Raw genomic sequence first — 25859 nt, 5'->3', positions numbered from 1 at the left:
CGGCCACCTTCAGGCTTTGAGAATTAGTCCCACTGGGGAAGCCTCCCGTAACCTCTCAGACTAGTGTGAGAACCCTTTCTACCATCATATTTTAGAGCCACACACTCTTCTCTACTGCACTGAAGACAATCACCACTGATCCTCTGTTTATATCCAGAACTGCTAAATAGTGGGATTGATGGGGCCTTTCCCCACCCTGGAACCTGGCTCCAAAAACACAGCTTGGGTTCATAACTAGACTTCTCAATACACAACCTTCTGTCGATATCCGCTAACATTACCCTAACCCACGCCAGCACAACCTCTCTTGAAACTACAACTACAGCTTTTAAGCTGGTCTCCCAGATCCCCTCTACCATCTATTCTCTGCCCACCAGTAGGAGTAAGCTTCTTCAAACACAAACCAAACATCACCTCTCTGCTCAAAATCCTATAAAAGGCTGGGTGCGATGGCTCATGCCTATAATCCCAGCACTTTAGGAGGCCGAGATGGGCGGATCACAAGGTCAGGAGTTCGAGACCAGCCTGGCCAATACGGTGAAACCCCGTCTCTACTAAAAATACAAAAATTAGCCGGGAATGGTGACAGACACCTGTAGTGCCAGCTACTCTGGAAGCTGAAGCAGGAGAATCACTTGAATCCAGGAGGCGGAGGTTGCAGTGAGCCGAGATCGCGCCATTGCACTCCAACCTGGATGACAGAGTAAGACTCTGTCTCAAAAAAAAAAAAAAAAAAAGTGTAACCTATCTTTAAAAGTATAACTTATCCTATAAAACTGTAACCTTACTGCCTATCTAACCATGTCTTTTATTACCTCCGCACTCTAACTATGTTCCATGGACTAACACGATGACACGTGGGAGAGAGTTAGAAATGCGGACTCTCACACTCCATCCCTACCCTGCTGAACCAGAAGCTGAATTTGAAGATCCATACTTCCCTGTGAAATTTCAGAAGTGCGTCTTACAAGTTTCCCCCTTAACCTGACCCAGCCATAAGGGTACTGCATATTCCTCACCACTGGGATATTTGAATTAACAGAACATCTCAGGTAGGGGCAGCAAGGGGCTGGGGCTGGAACTGGGAGAGGAGACAAGTGAGACATCCTTAAGAAGATGATGTGGTCAGGGCGAGGCCGCCTTCCCAGCACTGGTATGGCCTGGCCCACTGCTCCTGAAGTGCAGGAATGGCCATTCACGGGAACTGATCAGGAGGATGCATGTGTGGTCAGCAGCGTGCTGAGGCTGTAGCACTTGCACATGGCAACCAATGTGCTCAGTCTGGGATTCAGGGAAGCGTGTGCACTAGCAGGCAGCAAAAGGGTCCCCCTTGTCAGTCAGCCCATCCTGCTCGGGGATGAGCTGAAAGTGATGGAGAAGAAGGGTTTCCTTTGCTCCAAGAGGCCAGTGGTAAAGTCACAACAAATACCAACATGTCATGTTTCATAAGGTCTTTAGTATACAGCAATTTTAAAACCATCTAAGAATTAAACATATCTCTGGGCACAGTGGCTCACACTTGCAATCCCAGCACTTTCAGAGGCTGAGGTTGGAGGATTGCTTGAGGCCAGGAGCGAGGGGCCAGCCTGGGCAACATAGTGAGACCTCTATCTCTAAAAAAAAAAAGAAAAAATTAGCAAGGTGTGGCAGGGTGTGTCTCCAGTTCCAGTTACTTGGGAGGCTGAGGCAAGAGGATGCCTTGAGCCCAGGTTCGAGGTTCCAGTGAGCTATGATCATGCCACTGCACTCTATCCTGGTGACAAAGTGAGACCCTATCTCTAAACAGAAAAATAAAAGAAGAGGCAATTAAAACTATTTGTCTATTAGAAATGCACTTCAATGCTGGGCGCGGTGGCTCACGCCTGTAATACCAACGCTTTGGGAGGCCAAGGCGAGTGGATTACCTGAGGTCACGAGTTCAAGACCAGCCTGGCCAACATGGTGAAACCTCGTCTCTACTAAAAGTACAAAAATTAGCTGGGCGTGGGGGCAGGCACCTATAATCCCAGCTACTCGGGAGGCTGAAGCAGGAGAATTGCTTGAACCCGGGAGGTGGAGGTTGCAGTGAGCCAAGATCACGCCACTGTACTCCAGCCTGGGCAACAGAGTGAGACTCCATCTCAAAAAAAAAAAAAAAAGAAAGAAATATGTAAATATTTTTTATTTTTACAGACAGGATCTCATTCTGTTGCCCATGCTAGAGTGCACTGATGTGATTTGACTCATTGGAACCTCAGCCTCCCAGGCTCAAGCGATCCTCCCACCTTAGCCTCCCTAGTAGCTGGGACTACAGGTACATGCCACCACACTCAGCTAATCTGTGTATCTTTTGTAGAGACAGGGTTTTGCCATGTTACCCAGGCTGGCCTCTAACTCCTGGGCTCAAGTGATCCACCTCCCTTGGACTCCTTAAGTGCTAGGATTACAGATGTGAGTCACTGTGCCTAACCCAAATACGTCTTTTTTAAAAAGGGACTTGCCATGTGTGGATTTAGGTATGCCCAGGGGGTGGTGGCACCAATCTCCTGCACATATTAGGGGATAACTGTATTTGAAAAAAACTGAGGCTAATTAAGGCTTTACTATGTGTTTACATTCATAGGGTTTATCTCCAATGAGAATTATTTCTATCTGAAATGAAATAACATTAAAGAATATTTTCCCACATTTCACACATTTATAGAGTATCTCTCCAGTGAGTCCTTTTATGTCTACGCAAGGACCTGAGAAAATTCAATGCTTTTCTACATTTCTTACATTCATATGACTTCTCTCCAGAGTTAATCCTTTCATGTATTTTTTTTTTTTTGAGACAGGGTCTGGCTCTGTTGCCCAGGCTGGAGTGCAGTGCGTCTTGGCTCACTGCTACCCCCACCCCTTGGGTTCAAGAGATCTTCCCACCCCAGCCTCCCAAGTAGCTGGGACTACAGGTGCATACAACCACATCTGCTAATTTTTCTATTTTTTGTAGGGACAGAGTTTCACCATTTTGCCCAGGCTAGTCTCAACTTCCTGAGGTCAAGCGATCTGCCCACCCAAAGTGCTGGGATTATAGGCGTGAGCCACTGTGTCCAGCCTCATGTACTTTTAAGTTACCAAAATGACTGAAGGCTTCAAAATGACCAAAGGGAATGGCTTCCTTACATATTTTACACTCACAGGGTTTTTCTGCTCTGTGAGTTGTTATATATTGACAATGGTATTTTTAAAAAATTGATTGCTTTCCCACATTCCTTACATTCATATAGTATCTCTCCAGTGTGAGTTGTTTCATGATTTTGAAAGGAATAAAAATTATGAAAGTCTTTCCCACATTTACATTTATAGGGTTTCTGTCCAGTGTAAGTTTATTCATGATGTCAAAGGGAACTGGAAATATAGAAGACTTTATCATTGTTTACATTCATATTGTTTCTCTCCAGTGAGTCTTTTCATGTCTTTGACATACACTGGGATAAACAAAGGCTTTCCCACATACCTTGCATTTATTCGGCCCATCTCCCGTATGCATTACCATATGTCTTCGAAAGCTTGAGCTATGAGATAACGCTTTCCCACACTGCTTGCATTCATAGGGTTTCTCTCCACTGTGAGACTTTTCGTGTCTCTGACATACACTGGGATAAACAAAGGCTTTCTCACATACCTTGCATTTATGAGGTCCACCTCCAGTGTGCATTATCATGTGTCTTCGAAAGCTTGAGCTATGAGATAACGCTTTCCCACACTGCTTGCATTCATAGGGTTTCTCTCCTGTGTGAATTCGTTCATGATATCGAACTAAACTGGGACGATCAAAGCCTTTCCCACATATCTTACATTTATGAGGTCGATCTCCAGTGTGTCTTTTCATGTGTATTTGAAAGCTTCCAAGATGATGAAATGCTTTCCTGCATTGCTTACACTCATAGGGTTTCTCTGCACTGTGAGTGGTTTCGTGTCTTCGAAGGGAACTGGAAACACTGAAGGCTTTCCCACATTGTTTACATACATAGGGTTTCTCTCCAGTGTGAGTTCTTTCATGTCTTACATAGGAACTGGAATCAGGCAAGGCCTTAGAACACTGCTTACATTCATACGGTTTCTCCCCAGTGTGCATTCTCTCATGTCTTAGATAGGAACTGTAAAAAGGAAAGGCTTTAGAACACTGCTTACATTTATATGGTTTCTCTCCAGTGTGCGTTCTTTCATGCATACGCAATAAACTGGGCCAAAAAAAAGCTTTCCCACACAACTTACATTTGTAAGGTCTGTTTCCACCTTGCACTACCATGTGTCTTCGAAGGTTTCTACGAGAACTGAAGGTTTTTCCACATTCCTTACACTCATAGCGTTTCTTTCCAGTGTGAGGCCTTCCACGCGACGGAAAGGAGTGATGATAACTGAAGGCTTTCCCACGTTGTTTATGTGTATGTGGCTTCTCGCCATATTCCTGATACTCACATGGTTTGTATCCAGCATCAACTCTGATGTGGCTATTAAGGGATAAATGACCCATTATGACTTCTTCACACTCGGTGCTTTGACATGGATCTTCTCCAGGACAAATGCCGTTGTTCACAATACTACCTCGAATCAGCCTAAATGTTTCTCCACATTGACTACTGTCTTTACTTTCACTGAATCTCTCTAACATATGACATCTATAAAAAATGAGAAGTACGTTGCTAAATAGTTGTTTCTAAATGATTTTATGTGTATTAATAGGTATCAGATATACTTTTTCTTTCCTTTTTTTTTTTTTTCCTGAGATGGAGTCTTGCTCTGTCACCCAGGCTAGAGTGCAGTGGCATGATCTCGGCTCACTGCAACCTCTTCCTCCCGGGTTCAAGCAATTCTCCTGCCTCAACCTCCCAAGTAGCTGGGATTAGAGGCACACGCCACCACGCCCAGCTAATTTTGTATTTTTAGTAGAGATGGGGTTTCACCATGTTGACCAGGCTGTTCTCAAACTCCTGACCTCATGATCCACCTGCCTTGGCCTCCCAAAGTGCTGGGATTACAGATGTGAGTCACTGCACCTAGTCAGATATACCTTTTTAACATTACCATGCAAAGTGTAGGCTCCATGCCCTGTTTGAACATGAATGAACTGAAGGCTATGCAAGACAACCCAACACCAGCAGGGTTTTTGTGTTTTCTTTTAATTAATTAATTTATTTTTTGAAACAGGATCTTGCTCTGTCACCCATGCTGGAGTGCAGTAGCAGGATGATGGTTCATGCAGCCTTGACCTCCTGAACTCAAATGATCTACCTACTTCAGCTTCATGAGTAGCTGGAACTACAGGTGTGCACCAACACACTTGGCTAATTTTTTTTTTTTTTTTTTTTTTTTTTTTTGAGACGGAGTCTTGCTGTGTCGCCAGGCTGGAGTGCAATGGTGCAATCTTGGCTCACTGCAACCTTCGCCTCCTATGTTCATGCAATTCTCCTGCCTCAGCCTCCCAAGCAGCTGGGGTTAAAGGTGCACACCACCATGATCGGCTAACTTTTATACTTTTGTAGAGAAAGGGTTTCGCTATGTTGGCCAGGCTGGTCTCAAACTCCTGACCTCAAGTAATCTGCTTGCCTCAGCCTCCGAAAGTGCTGGGATTACAGGCATGAGCCACCATGTCCAGCCTCATATGTAAATTCTTCGAATATGTTTTAGGAGGAAATTTTTAAAGACTAAATAAATTTAGGCTGGTGCAGTGACTTACGCCTGTAATCCTGGCATTTGGGGAGGCCAAGGCAGGCAGATTGCTTGAGCGCAGGAATTCAAGACCAGCCTGAGAACCATGCCAAAACCCTGTCTCTACAAAAAATACAAAAATTAACCAGGTGTGGTGGCGTGCAGGTGTAGTCCCCGCTACTCAGGAGGCTCTGGTGGGAGGGTCACAAGAACCTGGGAGGTTGAGGCTGCAGTGAGCCAAGATCATATCACTGGACTCCAGCCTGGGCAACAATGCAAGGCCCTGACTAAAAATAATAATAATAATAATAATTTTAAAAATTAAAAAATAAATTTAAGCTGGGCTTGTTCATTTTGTTTTTAAAATTTCCTTTCATTCTGAGAATCACTTCAGAAACATAACTTTCTCCTGTGAGTGCAAATTACCTTAGATTTCTCCTAGGATTTTTCTTCTGATCTTCAGTATTCTGGCCTTCCCATATCTTTCCTAAAAGGTAGACCCAGAAAATCACTATAAATTATTATAAAATTATATAAAACACTAAGATTTTACATATACTGCAATCATACATGATTCATTCATCAAACTACAGTTAATTCTGTACAGTTTGGGGGTGGAGGCAGAGTCTCACTCTGTTGCCCAGGCTGGAGTGCACTAGCACGATCTCAGCTCACGGCAACCTCCACCTCCCAGGTTCAAGCGATTCTCCTGCTTCAGCCTCCTGAGTAACTGGGACTACAGGTGCCTGCCACCACACCCAGCTAATTTTTGTATTTTTATTGGAGACGGGGTTTCACCATGTTGGCCAGGCTGGTCTTGAACTCCTGACCTCAAGTGATCTTCCCACCTCGGCCTCCCAAAGTGCTGGGATTAGAGACATGAGCCACTGTACCCGGCCTTACAGTTGATTCTTTAACAACACATGTTTGAACTGCACAGCTCCACCTATATATGAATTTTCTTCAGTCTCTGCTATCCCTAAGACACCAAGATCTTAGGGATCTAGATCAAGATCAATCCCTCCTCTTATTTAGCCTTCTCAATGTAAAGATGAGGATAAAGACCTTCTAATCATCTACCTCCACTTAATGAATAGTAAATATAGTTTCTCTTCTTTATGATTTTCTTATCAGTATTTTCTTTCTCTAGCTCACTTTATTGTGAGAATAAAGTATGTAATACATGACTTACAATATATGGATTAATATGGATTAATCAATTTTATTTTATTATTTTATTTTTTTGAGAGGGATTCTCGCTGTGTCTCCCAGGCTGGAGTGCAGTGGCATGATCTCGGCTCACTGCGACCTCTGCCTCCTGGGCTCAAGTGATTCTGCTGCCTCATCCTCCTGAGTAGCTGGGATTATAGGCACACGCCACCATGCCTGGCTAACTTTTGTATTTTTAGTAGAGACGGGGTTTCACCATGTTGGTCAGGCTGGTCTCGAACTCCTCACCTCGTGATCCGCCTGCCTTGGCCTCCCAATGTGCTGGGATTATAGGCGTGAGCCATCGTGCCCAGCCAATCAACTGCTTATGTTACCAGTAAGGCTGCTGGTCAATGGCTACCTAAGCTGTGGTGGACAAAAAATTATATGAGGAAGTACTTCTTTCAGGGCTGTCACCTCTGAATTCTGTGTTGTTCAAGAGTCCATCATATGCCCTTTCCATATTTCAAATCATTGAACAGCACTGATGACCATGAAACAAATGTCTGTAATTGATTAAGTGAAGACATGATACCATCCTTACTTATACAGTCCAGGTTCCTGATGGTTTCTTGCATCACATATCTGTACAAATTCTTCTGTGATGGACCCAACAAAGCCCATTCCTCCTGGGTGAAGTTCACAGCCACATCCTCAAAGGCCACTGTGTCCTGAAACATTCCACATAGATAGAGGAGAAAGGTTGAGTGACAGTACTGAAAAAGCTATACTCAATTCATAAACTTCATATGATGCTGTGCTTTTCAAGCATTTATTCAATGACATAGTAAACTCGCTCATATTCTCTCTACACTCACTTTCTCCCACACAGCCATTTTGATGGTAGAATTCAACATGTTTGGTAAAGTTACTTTACCAAACAGGTAAATAGGAACAGGTTTCTTCTTGGTGAGTTAAATGAGTCTTATTGCCTGGATCACCCTAATGTCTATTCCTGTATTGGGTTGCAGTTCTTGTCAAAGTCCTACTGACAAAGTCCTACTACTGATTGTGCAGAAGAGAGCCACCATTAGCAGTCCTGAGACTACATGTCCTTAAAAATTCTTATTCTCAAAGTTGGACCTTTTATGGTGTCTAGGAACTGGATTTAGGGAGTGCCCCACCAATGTAACTAATAACAGGGCTTGATTGTATCTAAACTGTTTATGCAAAAAGTATATTATTTTCTTAACTCCTATGTTCTGAGAGTTTAGAATCTTACAAACTCAGCAGAGGGAGTGTATGTGATCAGCCACTGCTAAGTTTGAATGGTTGTCACCTCCAAAACACATGTTGAAAGTTAATCTGCAAAGTGGGAGTAATAAAAGGTGGGGATCGAAAAGGTGATTGAGTCTTGAAGGTTCAGACCTCATGAATAAGTTAATCTATTCATGGATCAATGGCTTAATGAATAAGTAAATTACCTCAGGAAGGGGACTAGTGTCCTTATAAGATGGAAGAGACCCGAGTTAGGTACTTCAGCCGTTGCCATGTAATGCTTTGTGCCATCTAGGAACTCTGCAGAGTCCCCACCAGCAAGAAGGTTTTCACCAGACGCCCAGGCTTAACCCTGGACTTCCCAGCCTCCACAACAGTAAAAAACAAATATTGTTCCTTATAAATTATCCAGATTCAGATTATTCTTAAGCAACAAAAAACAGACTAAACCAGCCAGCAAAAAACACTATAGGCACTGGGTCTCTAATGAGAGAGCCTGGTAGATAAAATTTCACGTTTTTTTGCAACTTGTTAGTTGGAGGATTTGGCACATCCTCTGGGATTATACTAACAGAAAATCTGGAAGCTGGTAACTGGTTTCCTCTAGATCAAATGTAGTTAAGCATGACAAATAATAAAAGATATTTCACCATTCCAGTGGAAAAATTTTGAACATCTTATTGGGTAATGTCAAAGGAGAAGGAAAGAAGGGCAATGGGAGACTGTATTATTAGAAAAGAACTCAATGTTATCTCTCATGAATATTTATAAGATTCCCTAAATAACTAAAACAGACCTAAATAACTAAAAATTACACTACCAGCTGGGCACCATGGCTCATGCCTGTAATCTCAGCACTTTGAGAGGCCAGGGCAGATGGACCATTTGGGCCCAGGAGTTTGAGACCAGCCTGGGCAACAGGGCGAAACCCTGTCTCTGCAAAAAAAATACAAAAAATATTAGCCAGGCATGGTGGTATGCCTGTAGTCCCAGTTAATGGGGAGGCTGAGGTGGGAGGATCACCTGAGCCCAGGACATGAAGACTGTAGTGAACCATTATTGAGCCACTGCATTCCAGCAATGGCAATATAGTGAGATTCTGTCTCAAAAAAAATAAATAAAATTACATTACCAAATCTAATAGAAGTCACAAACATCTAAAAATGATTTTTTAAAAAAAGCAAAAACAGAAACAAAAAACAAACAAACAAACCTTCTCACTGGCTGAGCGCGGTGGCTCACACCTGTAATCCCAGCACTTTGGGTGGCCGAGGTAGGTGGATCACCTGAGGTCAGGAGTTCGAGACCAGCCTGACCAACATGGAGAAACCCCATCTCTACTAAAAATACAAAATTAGCCAGGTGTGGTGGCGCATGCCTCTAATCCCAGTTATTTGGGAGGCTGAGGCAGGAGAATTGTTTGAACCCAGGAGGTGGCGGTTGCAGTGAGCCAAGACTGCGCCATTGCACTCCAGCCTGGTTGACAAGAGCGAAACTCCGTCTCAAAAACAAACAAACAAACAAACAGACAAACAAACAAAAAACCCTCTGACCAACAAAGTGACAGTTTTTCAAAAACAGATAAAGGATTTTGAAACTACAATATTCAGCACCCCATATCATTAACAAAGAGATAAACAAATAGATAAATAAAAGTGAAAAAATGGTAGAAAACCCTTGTGGAGTTTTTATTTGTCCTTGGCCCAGTCACTCCCCACCTCTGTGCCAGTCTTGAAGACAGCAGCCTGAGATCCCAGTGTGGAACTCTGGTCACTATTCTAGAGAAAGCAGATCAGATGTTATTCACAAATTATTGTCTTTGTATTTTCCAATCATTCTGGGGATGATCAGAAGGTGTGAAACAAGGCTCTCTTTTCTATTTCATCTACAGTGGAATCCAGTTAGGGTCAAACATAAGAAATGCTGAAAAATGGTGCAAAATACACAAATAGCCTGCAACTACTTGGGACAACAGATTGTAATTAAGGCACACATCAAGGCCAGGCGCGGTCGCTCATGCCTGTAATCCCAGCACTTTGGAAGGCCAACGCGAGCAGATCATGAGGTCAGGAGTTTGAGTCCAGTCTGGCCAACATAGTGAAACCCCGTCCTCTAAAAACATAAAAATTAGCCACGCTTGGTGGCACATGCCTGTAACCCAGTAGCTGAGGCAGGAGAAACGCTTGAACCCAGGAAGCGGAGGTTGCAGTGAGCCGAGATGACGTCACTGCACTCCAGCCTGGGCGACAGAGCAAGACTTCATTTCAAAAAAACAAAACAAAACAAAACAAAACAAAACATCAACAAACCAACAGATGATTCTCTGAAAAGATCTGTAAAATTGATAAGCCCACAGCAAAGTTAACACAGAAAAAAGAGAGGCCATCACTACTAACCCTATGGACATTAAGAGAACCATGAAAGAATATTAGAAACAACTGGCCACATATTTGATAAATTACATGGAATGGACCCATTTCATAAAAGACACAGTCTACCAAAACTCATAAAAGTAACACCAAGTAATATGAATAGGCCTACATCTATTGAAGAAATTGAATCAATAAATGATAAATATCCCAAGAAAAAGGAACAGGCAAGGATGGTTTCACTGGTGATTTATGGCAAATACTTATGGAAGAAATGATACCAATTCTCTACAATGTCTTCCAGAAAACAGAAGCAGGGTTTCACCATGTTGGCCAGGCTGGTCTTGAACTGCTGACCTCAGGTGATCCACCCACCTCGGCTTCCCAAAGTGCTGGGATTACAGGTGTGAGCCACTGCGCCCAGCACAGAGGTAATACTTTCTTTTTTTTTTTTTTTTTTTTTTTTTGAGACGGAGTCTCGCTCTGTCGCCCAGGCTGGAGTGCAGTGGTGCGATCTCGGCTCACTGCAAGCTCTGCCTCCCGGGTTCACGCCATTCTCCTGCCTCAGCCTCCCGAGTAGCTGGGACTACAGGCGCCCACGACCGCGCCCGGCTAATTTTTTGTATTTTTAGTAGAGACGGGGTTTCAACGTGGTCTCGATCTCCTGACCTTGTGATCCGCCCGCCTCGGCCTCCCAAAGTGCTGGGATTACAGGCGTGAGCCACCGCGCCCGGCCCAGAGGTAATACTTTCTAATTGATGTTATAAGGCCAACATTGCCCTAGTACCAAAAATAGACATTACAGACATATCTCCGCTATGTAAGGACATAAGGGGAAGACTGCCATCTTTAAACCTGGAAGCGGGCCCTAACCAGAGATCTGACCTACTTGAATTTGGATTCCCAGCCTCTACCCGTTTGAGAAATGAACGAATGTTGTTTAAGGCATGCAGTTTATGGCAATCTAGTAGAGCAACCCTATGTAATTAAGACAGGGAAGCCCTTTCTCTACCACACATCAAGGTTTTGAAGTCTACAGTAATCAGGAGAGTATGGTGTTAGCAAAGTGATGGGTACAAAGCCCAGCGGAAAACGGCAAATTCTGGAACACAAGCATCTATTTAACATATGAGAAACTATGGCACAGCAGGTATTGCCAGGCAGTGATACAAATGACAGCCACTTCAACCCAAAGAACAGGGACAAATTCTTATCTCCAGGAGAATAATCAATCTTCTGCCTAACACCTCCATATACAATAATCAACTAATTACAGATCTGCTTGTTTTCATGAATTTTTATTCACTCTATTACCTCAGCTTCCATTTTGAATGTGGTTCTACCTTTCTCATACCAGAAAAAGTATTTTAAGAGCCTTGAGACAGTATTCATTTTTCTGTAGTCATCATGAAAGAAAGTTTTTTCCAATTTATTTTTCCTGGTAGCATTTTCTCTGCTAAGCCCTGAAATTCTATTTGAGATAACCCAATTAAAAAACTAAACAACAACAACAACAACAACAACAAAACAGACCTGGGAAACTTACTACACAGGCTCTGTGTAGTATGACAGAAAAGTAAACAAGAATTTTTAAAAGGCAGATAGGACTAGATGTATATAATTTGTTTTCTGAAATCCAACTCTCTCTTGTCCCTTTAGGAACATCTTATCTTCTCTATCAATCTCTAATGATAGAACGCATTTTATAGTTAAGAAAAAACTGAACAGAAATGAGTGAACAAATCTTTTCAAGGTTGACAACCCCGGGGAGGGGCAGTGCTGACTGGAACACAGACAAGTCTCATTCAAGGGTTAGGTCAGGTCCTCCTGTCACCTGGGACATCCCCCACCCCCAAGCTGCTCACTGAAGTGCTCAGGGACTACTCCCCACCCCCAACCACCAGACACCGCACTGTGTACTTTCAGGCTCTTGCACCACCTCACTGGGGTAAGTTATCCTTGACCTTTCGGATAGTTTTTCTTGCTTCACTAGTCTAAAAGAATTCAAAGGATGGGAATGATTTCTATTTTACCCCCTCAATACCAGCAACTGAGTGTCTGACCAGCCATGTCTCTAAGAAGAAAACTGGGCTTGGGGTGAGAAAATTGAGTATCCCAGGGCTTAACTTTTTACAAGAGGATACCAGGGATATCCTCCCACCACAGAGCATCCAGCTCTTCCCCTGGGAGGCCCCAGCCCTGCATCTCAGGTTGTCCTCTGGGAGGAGTGACCCAGGGGCTGATATTCACTACCCTCCAAGACAAGGCTGCTGTATCCACTTGGTGCCAGTCCCAGGCAGTTATCAAAGCCAGCACCCCGAGAAGATAGTGTGGGCTCAGGACTCATCAGCCAGTGGTTTCCAAAGGGGAACCTCAACCCAGACACATTCAGATAATGTGCCTGTGCCCAGGGAAGATAAAAGGAGGAGAGGCGCAGACATTTTTCTTGTTCGTTTTTACAGCGGAGTGGTTAAACCACCTGACAGGTGGTTATTCTCTGCATTCTCACATATGAAATATTCACAAACAAAAATTGTATCTTCTAAAAAAGAGTCATATATTGCTGCCTGGGGGAAAAAAATGACAGTTAAAATACTGCATTTGTTTGAAATACAGCCTGGGGGACAAAGAGTTCATTATGTTGCTGTGAACTGAGAACAGTGTGGAGTCTTAATTAGGGAAAAGGTTAAGGGGAACAGGGGAAAAGGCTGTTAAAGTCTTAATTAGGGAAAGGCTAAGGGGAACAGGGGAAAGCAGAAAGATAAAGCAAATAAGCTATAAATCTGCCTATCTTCATGTCCAGAGAATTTAAACAAAAGAGAATGCAGGTAAGTTACAGGTCTAACTTTGTTTCTTTTCTTTTTTTCTTTTTTTTCTTTTTGAGACGGAGTCTCCCTCTGTCACCCAGACTGGAGTGCAGTGGCGCGATCTCAGTTCACTGCAACCGCCGCCTCATGGGTTCAAGCGATTCTCCTGCCTCAGCCTCTCGAGTAGCTGGGATTACAGGCATGTGCCACCATGTGCGGCTAATTTTTGTATTTTCACTAGAGAAGGGGTTTCGCCATCTTGGCCAGGCTGGTCTGGAACTCCTGTACATGTCTTTCTTTATGGCCCAAGACACATGGCCCAAGACATGGCCTTCTTGCCCAGATAACGCACTTAATTCACAGACTTCCTGCTCACCATCAAACGCCTCAATTTATCAAACACCGGGGCTGACAGAGGAATGCGAGTTAAGCTCCCTGCTGCCTTGGCACCATCAATCAGTCCAAGTTCCATTCTATAACATCGCCCACAAGCCTCGGTTTCTCTCCTGCAGGCTTCCCATGGCCTCCCTTGCAACGGATTTTCCTACTTTCGCTAATAACTCTACCTACAACTGTCTCGGTAAAAATTATTTTACCCCAGCGTTACCAGCCCAGATAGCAGTCGTTCCCCTGTGACAGAGAGAAATCAGCTTTTTGAAATGCAGGGCGAAATCTGGAAATCTAGGGATTTACTGCCAGCCCCAGGAGTTAGGGTGAGGGGACAAGATAAGGCATTAGACAGCTGCCTTTGAAGACTCAGAGGGAAACCGGTCCTCTTTGGGAAGAAAACAGAGACTGAGGATCCCACAGATCACAGCTCCTCCCATGCACGAACCCCACATACGAGTGGGGATTCCCCCCATGACCCTTCCATGACCCTCCCCGAATCTTGGGGAGACGCGGGGCTGCGGGTGTGGAGCTGCCCAGAGAGGGCTCCGAGGACAGGACGCCCGGGGTCCCGGCTGCCGGCCCAGCCTCACCCTGCAGAGCAGAGCTGCGCCAGGGAAACTCAGGTCCCAGACCCCGGAGCTGACGGCAGCGGAGGCCCGGGTTTCGCCGCAGCGGGTTCTGGACGGTTCCAACCAGCCTTTCCCCACTTTGGGGACACCTGACCACGCACACGCACCATTTCCCGGCTTCCGGGATGTTCCAGGGTCGTCCCTCTGCTTCCCGCTGCCAGTGGGGGTCCCAGTGTGACAGAGGCCGCCACAGACTTTCCAGGGCGTCTCTCAGTGACCGAAGCTAGAGCTGAGCGCAGGGGCGTGGAGAAGACGCCGCGGGTTCTTTGAACCTCGCACCCTCTTCCCAGCCGCGCGCCTGATTGACAATTCCTACGACCTCGCCCCATGGCTCTGATTGGATAGGGCTCCAGGTCCAGCCCCTTGGGCACTGAGTGACAGAAGAAGCGATCACGCAGTGCTGAGTAGAGCACGATGAACGAGTTCCAGGCACAGCCCTTGACAGGGCAGGCTTCCTCCCAGAGCTGTGTCCTGATCCCTTCCAGGGAACATTTGCATTTATGCAGAATTACCTGCCCGTACTCAGCGGGCCCTTACTGCCTTTTCCTCCTGGAGGAGTCACAAGTGTTTTGCAGGGAATCCCAGACTCACGGTCCGGTGGAGCCATTCCCCTGGCCTTAGAGCAGAGGGAAGCCCAAGGCCACACAGGCCACACAGCAGCAGGAGGGGGGCCTGATGTCCACCGGGCGTCAGGATTTGAGGATGAGACTCTTGGCAGCAAGGTCAAGCCTTCCTCTCTCACCTTGCATCTCAATCTACTCATTTTCAGCCAAGGAAATAAAAACAGGTCAAGAACGATATTAAAGTATCAAATGTGTAGAAGAACTGAAATCATACGGCAGCAATAAATGAATGAATGAATCGAAACAAAAATGAATCAAAACAGAAAAAAAAAAGCAAAAACTTGAACTAGGGCAGATAAGCAGCCTGCTGCCCTCATACTTCACAAGCAAACGTCCCATTCAGGAGGCTAAAAATATTCCCAGACTTGGCAGCCAGCCTCTTGACTGTTGAAATGGAACCCCAGAGTGAACCAAAACCTGGTGATAAGACTGGGACACTGAAGGATTTGACTCTGGGAGCTCAACATACTTCCCTGTGCCCTCTGCAGAGTGTGGAAATACTCCCTCTGTCAAGACGTGCATTTTCACCAGCAGGAAAGTTTCATGTAAAGTTAGTTTAAGGGCCCAGCGTGGTGGCTCACGCCTGTAATCCAGCACTTTGGGAAGCCGAGGCCGGTGGATCACCTGAGGTCAGGAGTTGGAGACCAGCCTGGCCAACATGGTGCAACCCCATCTCTACTAAAAGTACAAAAATTAGCTGGGCGTGGTGGCGGGCACCTGTAATCCCAGCTACTGGGGAGGCTGAGGCAGGAGAATCACTTGAACCTGGGAGGCGGAGGTTGCAGTGAGCCGAGATTGCAGCCATGGCATTCCAGCCTGGGTTACAGAGTGAGACCTGGTCTCAAAAAAAAAAAAAAAAAAAAAAAGTTAGTTTAAGGCACTGACCTACATAAACTGTCAAAGTAATCAACCCTTTACCCAGATTTTCCTAACATATAATTTTTTTTTTTTTTTTTTTTTTTTTTTTTTTTTTTTTTTTTTGAGACAGAGTCTCAGTCGCCCAGGCTGGAGTGCAGTGGCACGATCTCCGCTGACTGCAAGCTCCGCCTCCCGGGTTCACGCCATTCTCCTGCCTCAACCTCCCGAGTAGCTGGGACTACAGGCACCCGCTACGCCCACCACGCCCAGCTAATTTTTTGTATTTTTAGTAGAGACGGGGTTTCACCGTGTTAGCCAGGATGGTCTCGATCTCCTGACCTCCTGATCCGCCCGCCTCGGCCTCCCAAAGTGCTGGGATTACAGGCGTGAGCCACCATGCCCGGCCTACATATAAATGTTAAGTTCTGATTCTATGCGCAGCTTCGGCCTACGTGCAGGCGAGCACAGGCTGCGGAGGAAGCGCCAAAGGGGGCTCTATTTGCCTCCCTTTGCAACCTTCAGAATGGGTTCAGCGTAGAGTCACTGGTTCAAACTCTGCTGCCCAATCTAGGTGGTTGGGGCTCAGAAAACAATACCCCAAAAAGAAGACCTTGGAAGAAGCCTCAGAAGCAAAAGTTTTTTCTCCGCAGAGGGCAGAGGAAAAACAGTCCCATTTTTGGAACTCTTAGTCCTACTTTTCTAACCAAGGCTAGCAATAGAAACGAGAATCTCTCTTCTCCAAAGTGGGTCATAGAATCCAGAATCCTTTTCCCCTAAATCCAGGCATAAAATCAAAACATATTACTCTAACTTTCCATTGTCCTTTCTGTGTAAAAACTGGCCATAAGCAAATTAACTGTCCAACAAATTAATTGTAGGTCAGGGGTGGCCCTGGGGGTTCCACATTGGAAGAAGAATCGTCTTAGGCCACATATAAAATACACTAACACTAACAATAGCTGATGAGTTTTTTAAAAAGTAGCAAAAAAAAAAAAAAAAAAAATCCTAATGTTTTAAGACAGATCATGAATTTGTGTTGGGCTGCATCCAAAGCCGTCCTGCGCCATGGGTTGGACAAGCTTACTGTAGGTCATAAGACCTTCCATTTCAGAGTGGGTCTTGCCTCATACCCAGAAGGAAGGAATGCGTGTTCAGAAAGGCCAAGAACAATCTAGACACACAGGCCTTGATGGGTTGCCCCACTCAGTCTGTTAGCATTGGATCATACTCTTTCGGTCTAATCACATTTCTACATGGCTATCCATACATTGTTTTTTTTTTTTTTTTTTTTTTTTTTTTTTTTGAGACGGAGTCTCGCGCTGTGTCACCCAGGCTGGAGTGCAGTGGCGCGATCTCGGCTCACTGCAAGCTCCGCCTCCCAGGTTCACGCCATTCTCCTGCCTCAGCCTCCGAGTAGCTGGGACTACAGGCGCCCGCCACCACGCCCGGCTAGTTTTTTGTATTTTTAGTAGAGACGGGGTTTCACCATGTTAGCCAGGATGGTCTTGATCTCCTGACCTCGTGATCCACCCGCCTCGGACACCCAAAGTGCTGGGATTACAGGCGTGAGCCACCGCGCCCAGCCTATCCATACATTGTTAAGCCTAAGCATAAAAATGAACAAGTTCCTTTTTATCTCTGGGTCTTTATTCTGAAGCTTCCCAGATATATACGTTAAACAAAATTTGTATGCTTTTCCTCCAATTAATCTGCCTTCTCTCCAATTAATTCAGCAAAACATCATGGGGCAAAAGGGAACGTTCCCCATGGCCTCTGTAAGAGTCTTCACTTGCTTCTCACCAGCACTGATGAGTTAACTGAGACAAAGACCCTCAATTCCATTGTTTGAATAAAAAATTGGCAGAGTCTTGCATTTCTTCCTGTGTTTATATATAAAGTAGAGGAAAAATATATATATAAGATATTTAATAGGGATTTGGAAACTGGTAAATACACTGGGCATGGTGCCTTGGGCCTGTAATCCCTGCACTTTGGGAGGCAGGAGGATTGCTTGAACCCAGGAATTGGCCACCTGGGCAACATGGGGAGATCCTCTTCCTCTAAAACAAAACAAGTCCCGGTGCGGTGGCTCATGCCTGCAATCCCAACACTTTGGGAGGCCGAGGCAGGCAGATCACAAGGTCACGAGTTCAAGACCAGCCTGACCAACACGGTGAAACCCCGTCTCTACTAAAAATACTAAAAATTAGCCGGGCATGGTGGTGTATGCCTGTAATCCCAGCTACTCAGGAGGCTGAGGCAGGAGAATTGCTTGAACCAAGGAGGCAGAGGTTGCGGTGACCTGAGATCGCACCATTGCACTCCAGCTTGGGCAACAGAGCGAGACTCCATCTCAAAAACAAACAAAACCAACTGGTAAATATTCCTTTGAGAAACAAACATGCTAACAAACTATTATTTTTACCTTAACAAACTGTTGTGTAAAACGACTAATTAAATGTGAGCTCTCCCCTCTCCTTGGCTTTAGTCACTCCCTGACCTTCACAGTTCAGGGTTGACATCATGTGCTCTGTGCCTGGAGATGGACATGTCCCATTTATCCATTTGAAACCCCCTCTCAACCCCAGCCCACACCATTGACCCACTCAGTCATATCTGTATCTAAATCCTAAGCATTATATAAATACTTTTTCCTTTTAAGCAAACTGGCCCAGGTTGAATTCAACTGCTGTTCTCATGCCCAGAATTTCATTTATTCATTTGAAACAGTCTTCCCAGATAATGTCTTGGGTGAGCACACATCCATTTTATTTGCTTCTGTTCTTCTTAACCTGTGTCACTACCTGCTTAGTGAGGGTACAGACAATATTCTAAGTGACCATTACCTGCTGTAAATACTGGAGGTCTCAGCACAACCCTGAGAAATCTGCACCAGGGAAAGGATGTGTGAATATTAATGTCACCCCCTACCACAAGTTAGCTTTGTTTGTTTTTTGTTGTTTGAGACAGGCTCTCGCTCTGTCACCTGCACTGGAATGCAGTAATGCCATCATGGCTCACTGCAGCCTCAACCTCCTGGGCTCAAGTGATCCTCCTACCTCAGCCTCCCAAGAGGCTGCAGGCATGTCCCACCATGCCTGGCTAATTTTTGTATTTTTTTTGTAAAGATAGGGTTTCACCATGTTGGCCAGGCTGGTCTAAACTCTTAGACTCAGATGATCCACCCACCTTGGCCTCCCAAACTGCTGGGATTATAGGTGTGAGCCACGCTGTCTGGCCATTTTATTTTCCTTTCTGGAAAAAGGCTTTTAAAAATGGTTTTCCAGGGTACTTTCATATACAGCAATGCAGATGATAAAAGTAAACATAACACCATTCAATTTGGTTTCATTTATATTATTTAATTTTTCAACAGTTAAGAAATCAAAAAATTCTGTCAACCTTAATTGGATCTCCCTGAATCTAAAAAGTGCAAGGAAAAAAATTCTACAAATAAAAACATGTAAGAGTCACTGAGGTGGTATGAAGAACCCTGAGAAGGTGACATTTAATGTGAGACATGAAGTAATATATTAGTGTAAAAACTCAAGGCAAAGCCAGGTGCAGTGGTTTATGCCTGTTAGCTCTGCCCTTGGAGAGGCCAAAGCTAGAAGTTCAAGATCAGCCTGGGGAACAGAGTAAAACCACTATGTCTACCAAAAAATAAATAAATAAAAATTAGCTGAGCATGGTGGCATACACCTGTAGTCCTAGCTATTCAGGAGGCTGAGGCAGGAGGATCACTTGAGTCTAGGAGGTCAAGGCTAGAGTTAGCTATGATCACACCGCTGCACTCCAGCTTGGGCAACAGAGTGAGACACTGTCTAAAAAAGAAAGAAAGGAAAGAAAACAAACCCCTCAGGGCAGAGGATTCAGGGTAGATGGCAGGGTACCAAGCATAAAGAAGCTGTCTCCCCACCTAGACAACAGTTTTACTGGCAAAATCTGTCTGATTGAGCTATTTTTATTTTTTGACACAGAGTCTTGCTCTGACGCCCAGGCTGGAGAGCAGTGGCACAATCTCAGCTCACTGCAACCTCTACCTCCTGGGCTCAAGTGATTCTTGTGTCTCAGCCTCCTGAGTAGCTGAGATTACAGGTGAGCGCCACCATACCCAGTTCATTTTTTGTATTTTTAGTAGAGATGGGGTTTTCTCATGTTGGCCAAGCTGGTCTTGGACTCCTGCACTCAAGCGATCCACCTGCCTCAGCCTCCCAAAGTGCTGGGATTGCAGGTGTGAGGCACCACGCCAGGCTTGATGGAGCTATTTTAAAACACTGCAGTCAGCTGAGCGCGGTGGCTCATGCCTGTAATCCCAGCGCTTTGGGAGGCCAAGGCTGGAGGACCACCTGAAGTCGGGAGTTTGAGACCAGACTGACCGACATGGAGAAACGCTGTCTCTACTAAAAATACAAAAATTAGCCAGGCGTGGTGTGCATGCCTGTAATCCCAGCTACTTGGGAGGCTGAGGCAGGAGAATCGCTTGAACCTGGGAGGTGGAGGTTGCACTGAGCCAAGATCATGCCATTGCACTCCAGCCTGGGCAAGAACAGTGAGACTCCATCTCAAAAAAGCAAAACAAAACAGCACAACACACTACAGTCTATTGAAGCCTTGAAAATTCCAGAAAATGGCCGGGCGCGGTGGCTCAAGCCTGTAATCCCAGCACTTTGGGAGGCCGAGACGGGTGGATCACGAGGTCAGGAGATCAAGACCATCCTGGCGAACACAGTGAAACCCTGTCTCTACTAAAAAAAAAAAATACAAAAAACTAGCCGGGCGAGGTGGCGGCGCCTGTAGTCCCAGCTACTCGGGAGGCTGAGGCAGGAGAATGGCGTAAACCCGGGAGGCGGAGCTTGCAGTGAGCTGAGATCCGGCCACTGCACTCCAGCCTGGGTGACAGAGCGAGACTCCGTCTCAAAAAAAAAAAAAAAAAAAAAAAAGAAAATTCCAGAAAATGACTTGGATGGTGAACTGTGGTTAATTGTGGCCATTTCAACATTCAGCATAGGACCAGCTGGCCTTCTCCCCACTACCTCTGCTGCAGGCAGCCATGCACATGTATTTTCCTCCAATTTGGCACTGGGGTCTCTCAGGAGTGTGGCTATGAACTCTAGTGCTGCCATGATGGGGCTACAGGACATCTGGTTGTGATGTGTTACAGTGTGTTTTTTTTTTTTTTTTTTTCTGAGACGGAGTCTGGCTCTGTTGCCCAGGCTGGAGTGCAGTGGCCAGATCTCAGCTCACTGCAAGCCCCGCCTCCCGGGTTCACGCCATTCTCCTGCCTCAGCCTCCCCAGTAGCTGGGAGTACAGGCGCCTGCCACCTCGCCTGGCTAATATTTTTTGTATTTTAGTAGAGACGGGGTTTCACCGTGTTAGCCAGGATAGTCTCGATCTCCTGACCTTGTGATCCGCCCGTCTTGGCCTCCCAAAGTGCTGGGATTACAGGCTTGAGCCACCGCGCCCGGCCTTACAGTGTGCTTTTTACAGGACACTTCATTCTGGTGAAGGGACTAATGTTTAAATGTTAATCAGTGACCAGGTGTCCCCCACAGGAAACTTGGTTATACTGGCTGATGTCCTTGAGGCTCTTGTCTGACCTGCATCCAGTTAATTTCTTTTTTTTTTTAGATGGAGTCTTGCTCTGTCGCCCAGGCTGGAGGGCAATGGCATGACCTCGGGCTCACTGCAACCTCCGCCTCCTGGGTTCAAGCGATTCTCCTGCCTCAGCCTCCCGAATAGCTGGGATTAAAGGCGCCCGCCACTACACCCGGCTAATTTTTCTATTTTTAGTAGAGGCAGGGTTTTACCATGTTAGTTAAGCTGGTCTCAAACTCCTGACCTCAGGTGATCCACCTGCCTCGGCCTCCCAAATTGCTGGGATTACAGGCATAAGCCACCGTGCCTGGCCAGCATCTAGTTAATTTCTATCAAAATAGCCACTCTATACAGAGCCTTGACCTGGAAGTAAGTTGGAATTAGGTGAAGCAGTCAGGTGAGACATGTAGGAGGGCATTGAGCAGGCCAATACATGCACTGTGTGAACTTCAGAAGGAGAAGAGAGAGGGAGAAGGTGAAGGGAGAATATTTTGAGAAATAATGGCTGAACACATCCTAAATTAAATGAAAACTGTGGATGCAGACATCCAAGAAGCTCAAAGAACTTTAAGTAGGATGAATGCAAAGAGAAACATGTGAATGCACATTATACTAAAGCTGTCAAAAGCCAAGGACACAAAGAGAATCTTGAAAGCAGCAAAAAAGAAGTGATTCATCACATATAAATGATCCTTCATAAGATCAGTAGATTTCTCATGAGAAACATTGGAGACCAGAAAATAGTGGGCAGATGTTAAAGTCAAAGTGCTAAAAGAAAAAAAAAAATGTGGCCAGGTGCAGTGGCTCACATCTGTAATCCCAGCACTTTGGGAGGCCAACACGGGTAGACACCTTGAGGTAAGGAGTTTCGGGTCAGCCAGGCCAACATGGCAAAATCCATCTCTACAGAAAATACAAAAATTAGCCAGGCGTGGTGGCATATGCCTGTAATCCTAGCTACTCAGGAAGCTGAGGCAGAAGGATCACTTGAACCCAGGAGGTGGAGGCTGCAGTAAGCCGAAATCATGCCACTGCATTCCAGCCTGGGCAAAAGAGTGAGACTCTGTCTCAAAAAAAAAAAAAAAAAGAAGAAGTAAAGAAAAGAAAATGTAACCGGGCATACAGTCACAGCTACTCAGGAGGCTGAGATAGGATCACTTTGGCTTAGGAGTTCAAGACCAGCTTAGGCAATATAGTAAGACCCTATGTCAAACGTAAAAACAAAAACAGTCAGCTGGGCATGGTGGCTCATGCCTGTAATCCCAGCACTTTGGGAGGACAAGGCCGGCGGATCAGTCGAGGTCAGGAGTTTGAGATCATCCTGACCAACATGGTGAAACCTCATATCTACTGAAAAAAATATAAAAATTAGCCAGGCGTAGTGGCGTACGCCTATAATCCCAGCTACTTGGGAGGCTGAGACAAGAGGATCACTGGGACCTGGGAGGTGGATGTTGCAATGAGCCAAGATTGTACCACTGCACTCTAGCCTGGGCAACAGAGCAAGACTCCATCTCAAAAAAAAGAAAAAAAAAAAGTCAACTAAGAATCCAACATCGGTCAACACTGTTTTTCTTTTTTTTTTTTTTTTTTTTTTGAGACGGAGTCTTGCTCTGTGCCCCAGGCTGGAGTGCAGTGGCGCGATCTTGGCTCACTGCAAGCTCCGCCTCCCGGGTTCACGCCATTCTCCTGCCTCAGCCTCCTGAGTAGCTGGGACTACAGGCGCCCGCCACCTCACCCGGCTAATTTTCTTGTATTTTTAGTAGAGACGGGGTTTCACCGTGTTAGCCAGGATGGTCTCGATCTCCTGACCTCGTGATCCGCCCGTCTCGGTCTCCCAAAGTGCTGGGATTACAGGCTTGAGCCACCGTGCCCGGCCAACACTGTTTTTCAAAAGTGAGAAAATAATTAAGACATGCCCACATGAAACAACTGAGGTAGTTTTGAAAATTATTATTAGATGTGCTCTGTGAGAAATGCCGAGTATTTTGCAGTTTGAAATAAAAGAACATTGGGCAAAACAAAAACAAAAACAAAAAAACAACACTGGACGGTATCCAGAAGGTGTAGGTGGAAATAAAGATCTTAGTAAAAAGAAATACATGGAAAATTATAAAAGCTAGTATTTTTATTTATTTATTTGGGACAGGGTCTCACTTCCATTGCCCAAGATGTAGTGCAGTGGTGCAATTTTGGCTCACCATAGCCTCGACCTCTTGGGTTCAGGTGATTCTCCCACTTCATCCTCCTGAGTAGCTGGGTTTACAGGCGCATGCCACCAGGCCTGGCTAATTTTTTGTATTTTTAGTAGAGCAGGAGTTTTGCCATATGGCCCAGGCTGGTCTTGAACTCCTAACCTTAAGTGATCCGCCTGCCTCAGCCTCCCAAAGTGCTGGGATTACAGGCATGAGTCACTGTGGCCAGCCTTAAGGGCTTTCTTATCATTAATTACTTTATATGAAAATGAATTAAACTCACCAATAAAAAGGCAGAGATAGGCAGAATGGGTGAAAAATATGATCCAACTACATTCTGTCTACTAGAAACTCATTTTAGATCTAAAGACACAAATAGGTTGAAAGGGAGGGCATGCAGAAAAATATTCCATGCAAATAGTAATCCGAATAGAACAGAGGTGGCTACACCAGTATCATACAAAAGAGTTTAAGCCAAAAACTGTTAAAGGAGACAAAGAAGAACACTATTTATAAAAGAGTCAATACATACAGAATGCACAACAATTATTAACCTATTTGCACTAAACAACAGGGGCTCAAAATAAATGAAGTAAACATTAACAGAAATGAAGAAGAAATGGAGAGTTCCACAATAAGAGTTTGAGACTTCATACAACATTTTCAAGAATGGAGAGATCAGACAGAAGATCAATAAAGAAATGAAAAAACTTCAACAACACAATAAATAAAACAGAGAGACAGAATGACATATACAAGCATACTCCATCCAATGACAGTAGAATACACATTCTGGTCAAGTGCACATGGAACGCTCTCCAAGACAGACCATAATTAGGACATAAAACACAAAAGCTCTTCACACAATTCTAAAAACTGAGATAGTAAGATGTATCTTTTTCTTTTTGAGACAGGGTCTTGCTCTGTCACCTAAGTAGGAGTACAGTGGCATGACCACAGTTCACTGCAGCCTTGATTCCTCGGGCTTAAATAATCCTCCCATCTCAGCCTTCTGAGTATTTGGGACCACAGGCTGGAGTGTACGCCGTCACACCTGGCTACTTTTTTCAAATTTTGTAGAGATGAGGCCTTACTATGTTGCCCAGGCTGGTCTTGACCTCCTGGTTCAAGCAATCCTCCTACCTTGGCCTCCCAAAATGTTGGGATTATAGGCGTTAGCCACCATATCTGGTCTCAAATGTATAGTTTTCAAATACAATGAAATAAAACTACAGATTATTGGAAAAAAATACACAAATAAGTGTAAATTAATTCACTCTTCAACAACCAATAGGTCCCAACTTCAAATGGGAAGTTGCAATAGAAAATACCTTAAGACCATGAGACTCTGTCTCAAAAAAAGAGGTTGGGGGTGGTGCCTCAAACCTGTAATCCCAAAAGTTTGAGAGGCCAAGATGGGAGGATTGCTTGAGACCAGGAGTTTGAGACCAGCCTGGGCAACACAGTAAGACTCTATCTCTACAAAAAAAAATTAAAAAATTAGCCAGACACAGTGGCATGTACCTATAGCCCCAATTACTTGGGAGGCTGTGGAAAGAGGGTCACTTGAGCCCAGGAGTTGGAGGCTGCAGTGAGCCCTGATTAGGCCACTGCACTCCAGCCTGAATGACAGAGTGAGATTGTGTCTCAAAAATTAAAAAAAAAAAAAAAGAAAAAAAAAGAAAAGAAAAAGGGAAAATGCCTCGAAACCACTGAAAACAAAAACCTAACACATCAGAACTTATGAGATGCAGCAATGGCAGTGCTAAGAGAAAATTTTATAGCTTTAAATGCATTCATTGGCTGGGAGCAGTGGCTTACACCTGTAAGCCCAGCACTTTGAGAGGTCAAGGCGGGTGGATCACAAGGTTAGGAGTTCAAGACCAGCTTGGCCAACATGGTGAAACCCTGTGTCTACTAAAAATATAAAAACTTAACTTATCTGGTGGTGGGCACCTGTAATCCCAGCTACTTGAGAGGCTGAGGCAGGAGAATCACTTGAACCGGGGAGGCGGAGGTTGCAGTGAGCTGAGATCACGTCGCTGCCCTCCAGCCTGGGTGACACAGCAAGACTCCGTCTCAAACGGAAAAAAAAAAGCATTCATTGAAAATGAAGAAAGAACTCCAATAAGTATTCTAATTATTCAGTTTAAGGAATTAGAAAAGGAAGCACAAACTTCTTTAGAAAGGTAGTAGACAAACAGGGTGTGGTGGTACATTCCTATAGTCCCACCTGCTCAGGAGGCTGAGGGAGGAGCATTCCTTGAACCCAGGAATTCTAGGCTACAG

General features: G+C 45.0%; 4 protein-coding genes across 12 annotated transcripts in view; 1 reads left to right on the top strand and 3 right to left on the bottom strand.

Moving 5' to 3' along the window:
- The window catches only part of ZNF20 (zinc finger protein 20), a 201259-nt gene extending 186635 nt beyond the window's left edge, over window positions 1-14624 (bottom strand). The window contains exon 1 of the mRNA XM_050770327.1: window positions 14403-14624. Coding sequence (XP_050626284.1) covers window positions 14403-14624 — 222 coding nt within the window. The remainder of the gene's footprint in view (window positions 1-14402) is intronic.
- The window catches only part of GET3 (guided entry of tail-anchored proteins factor 3, ATPase), a 422808-nt gene that overhangs the window by 91509 nt on the left and 305440 nt on the right, over window positions 1-25859 (top strand). The gene's annotated exons all lie outside the window — the stretch shown is intronic.
- Window positions 1-25859, bottom strand: part of LOC126942481 (zinc finger protein 44) — a 414080-nt gene that overhangs the window by 296767 nt on the left and 91454 nt on the right. For 6 of the 9 annotated variants that reach the window (XM_050770086.1, XM_050770080.1, XM_050770085.1 and 3 more), the window contains exons 1-4: window positions 14403-14478; window positions 7427-7553; window positions 6100-6160; window positions 3647-4643 (exon numbers count right to left, since the gene is read on the bottom strand). The exons of 1 other annotated variant lie outside the window; for it this stretch is intronic. In XM_050770086.1, coding sequence (XP_050626043.1) covers window positions 3647-4643; window positions 6100-6160; window positions 7427-7553; window positions 14403-14405 — 1188 coding nt within the window. In that variant the 5' untranslated portion in view covers window positions 14406-14478. Of the gene's footprint in view, window positions 1-3646; window positions 4644-6099; window positions 6161-7426; window positions 7554-14256; window positions 14345-14402; window positions 14479-25859 lie in introns of those variants that run through there. 2 more of the 9 variants (XM_050770087.1, XM_050770088.1) reach the window with 2 other exon arrangements.
- LOC126942563 (zinc finger protein 799) overlaps window positions 1-25859 on the bottom strand; it is a 103556-nt gene that overhangs the window by 41770 nt on the left and 35927 nt on the right. The window lies entirely within an intron of this gene.

The sequence above is a fragment of the Macaca thibetana genome, chromosome 19 (assembly GCF_024542745.1).
Source record: "Macaca thibetana thibetana isolate TM-01 chromosome 19, ASM2454274v1, whole genome shotgun sequence".
Lineage (NCBI taxonomy): Eukaryota > Metazoa > Chordata > Mammalia > Primates > Cercopithecidae > Macaca > Macaca thibetana.
Note: the sequence above shows the minus strand (reverse complement) of the source record. Positions and strands in the feature narration are given on the sequence as shown.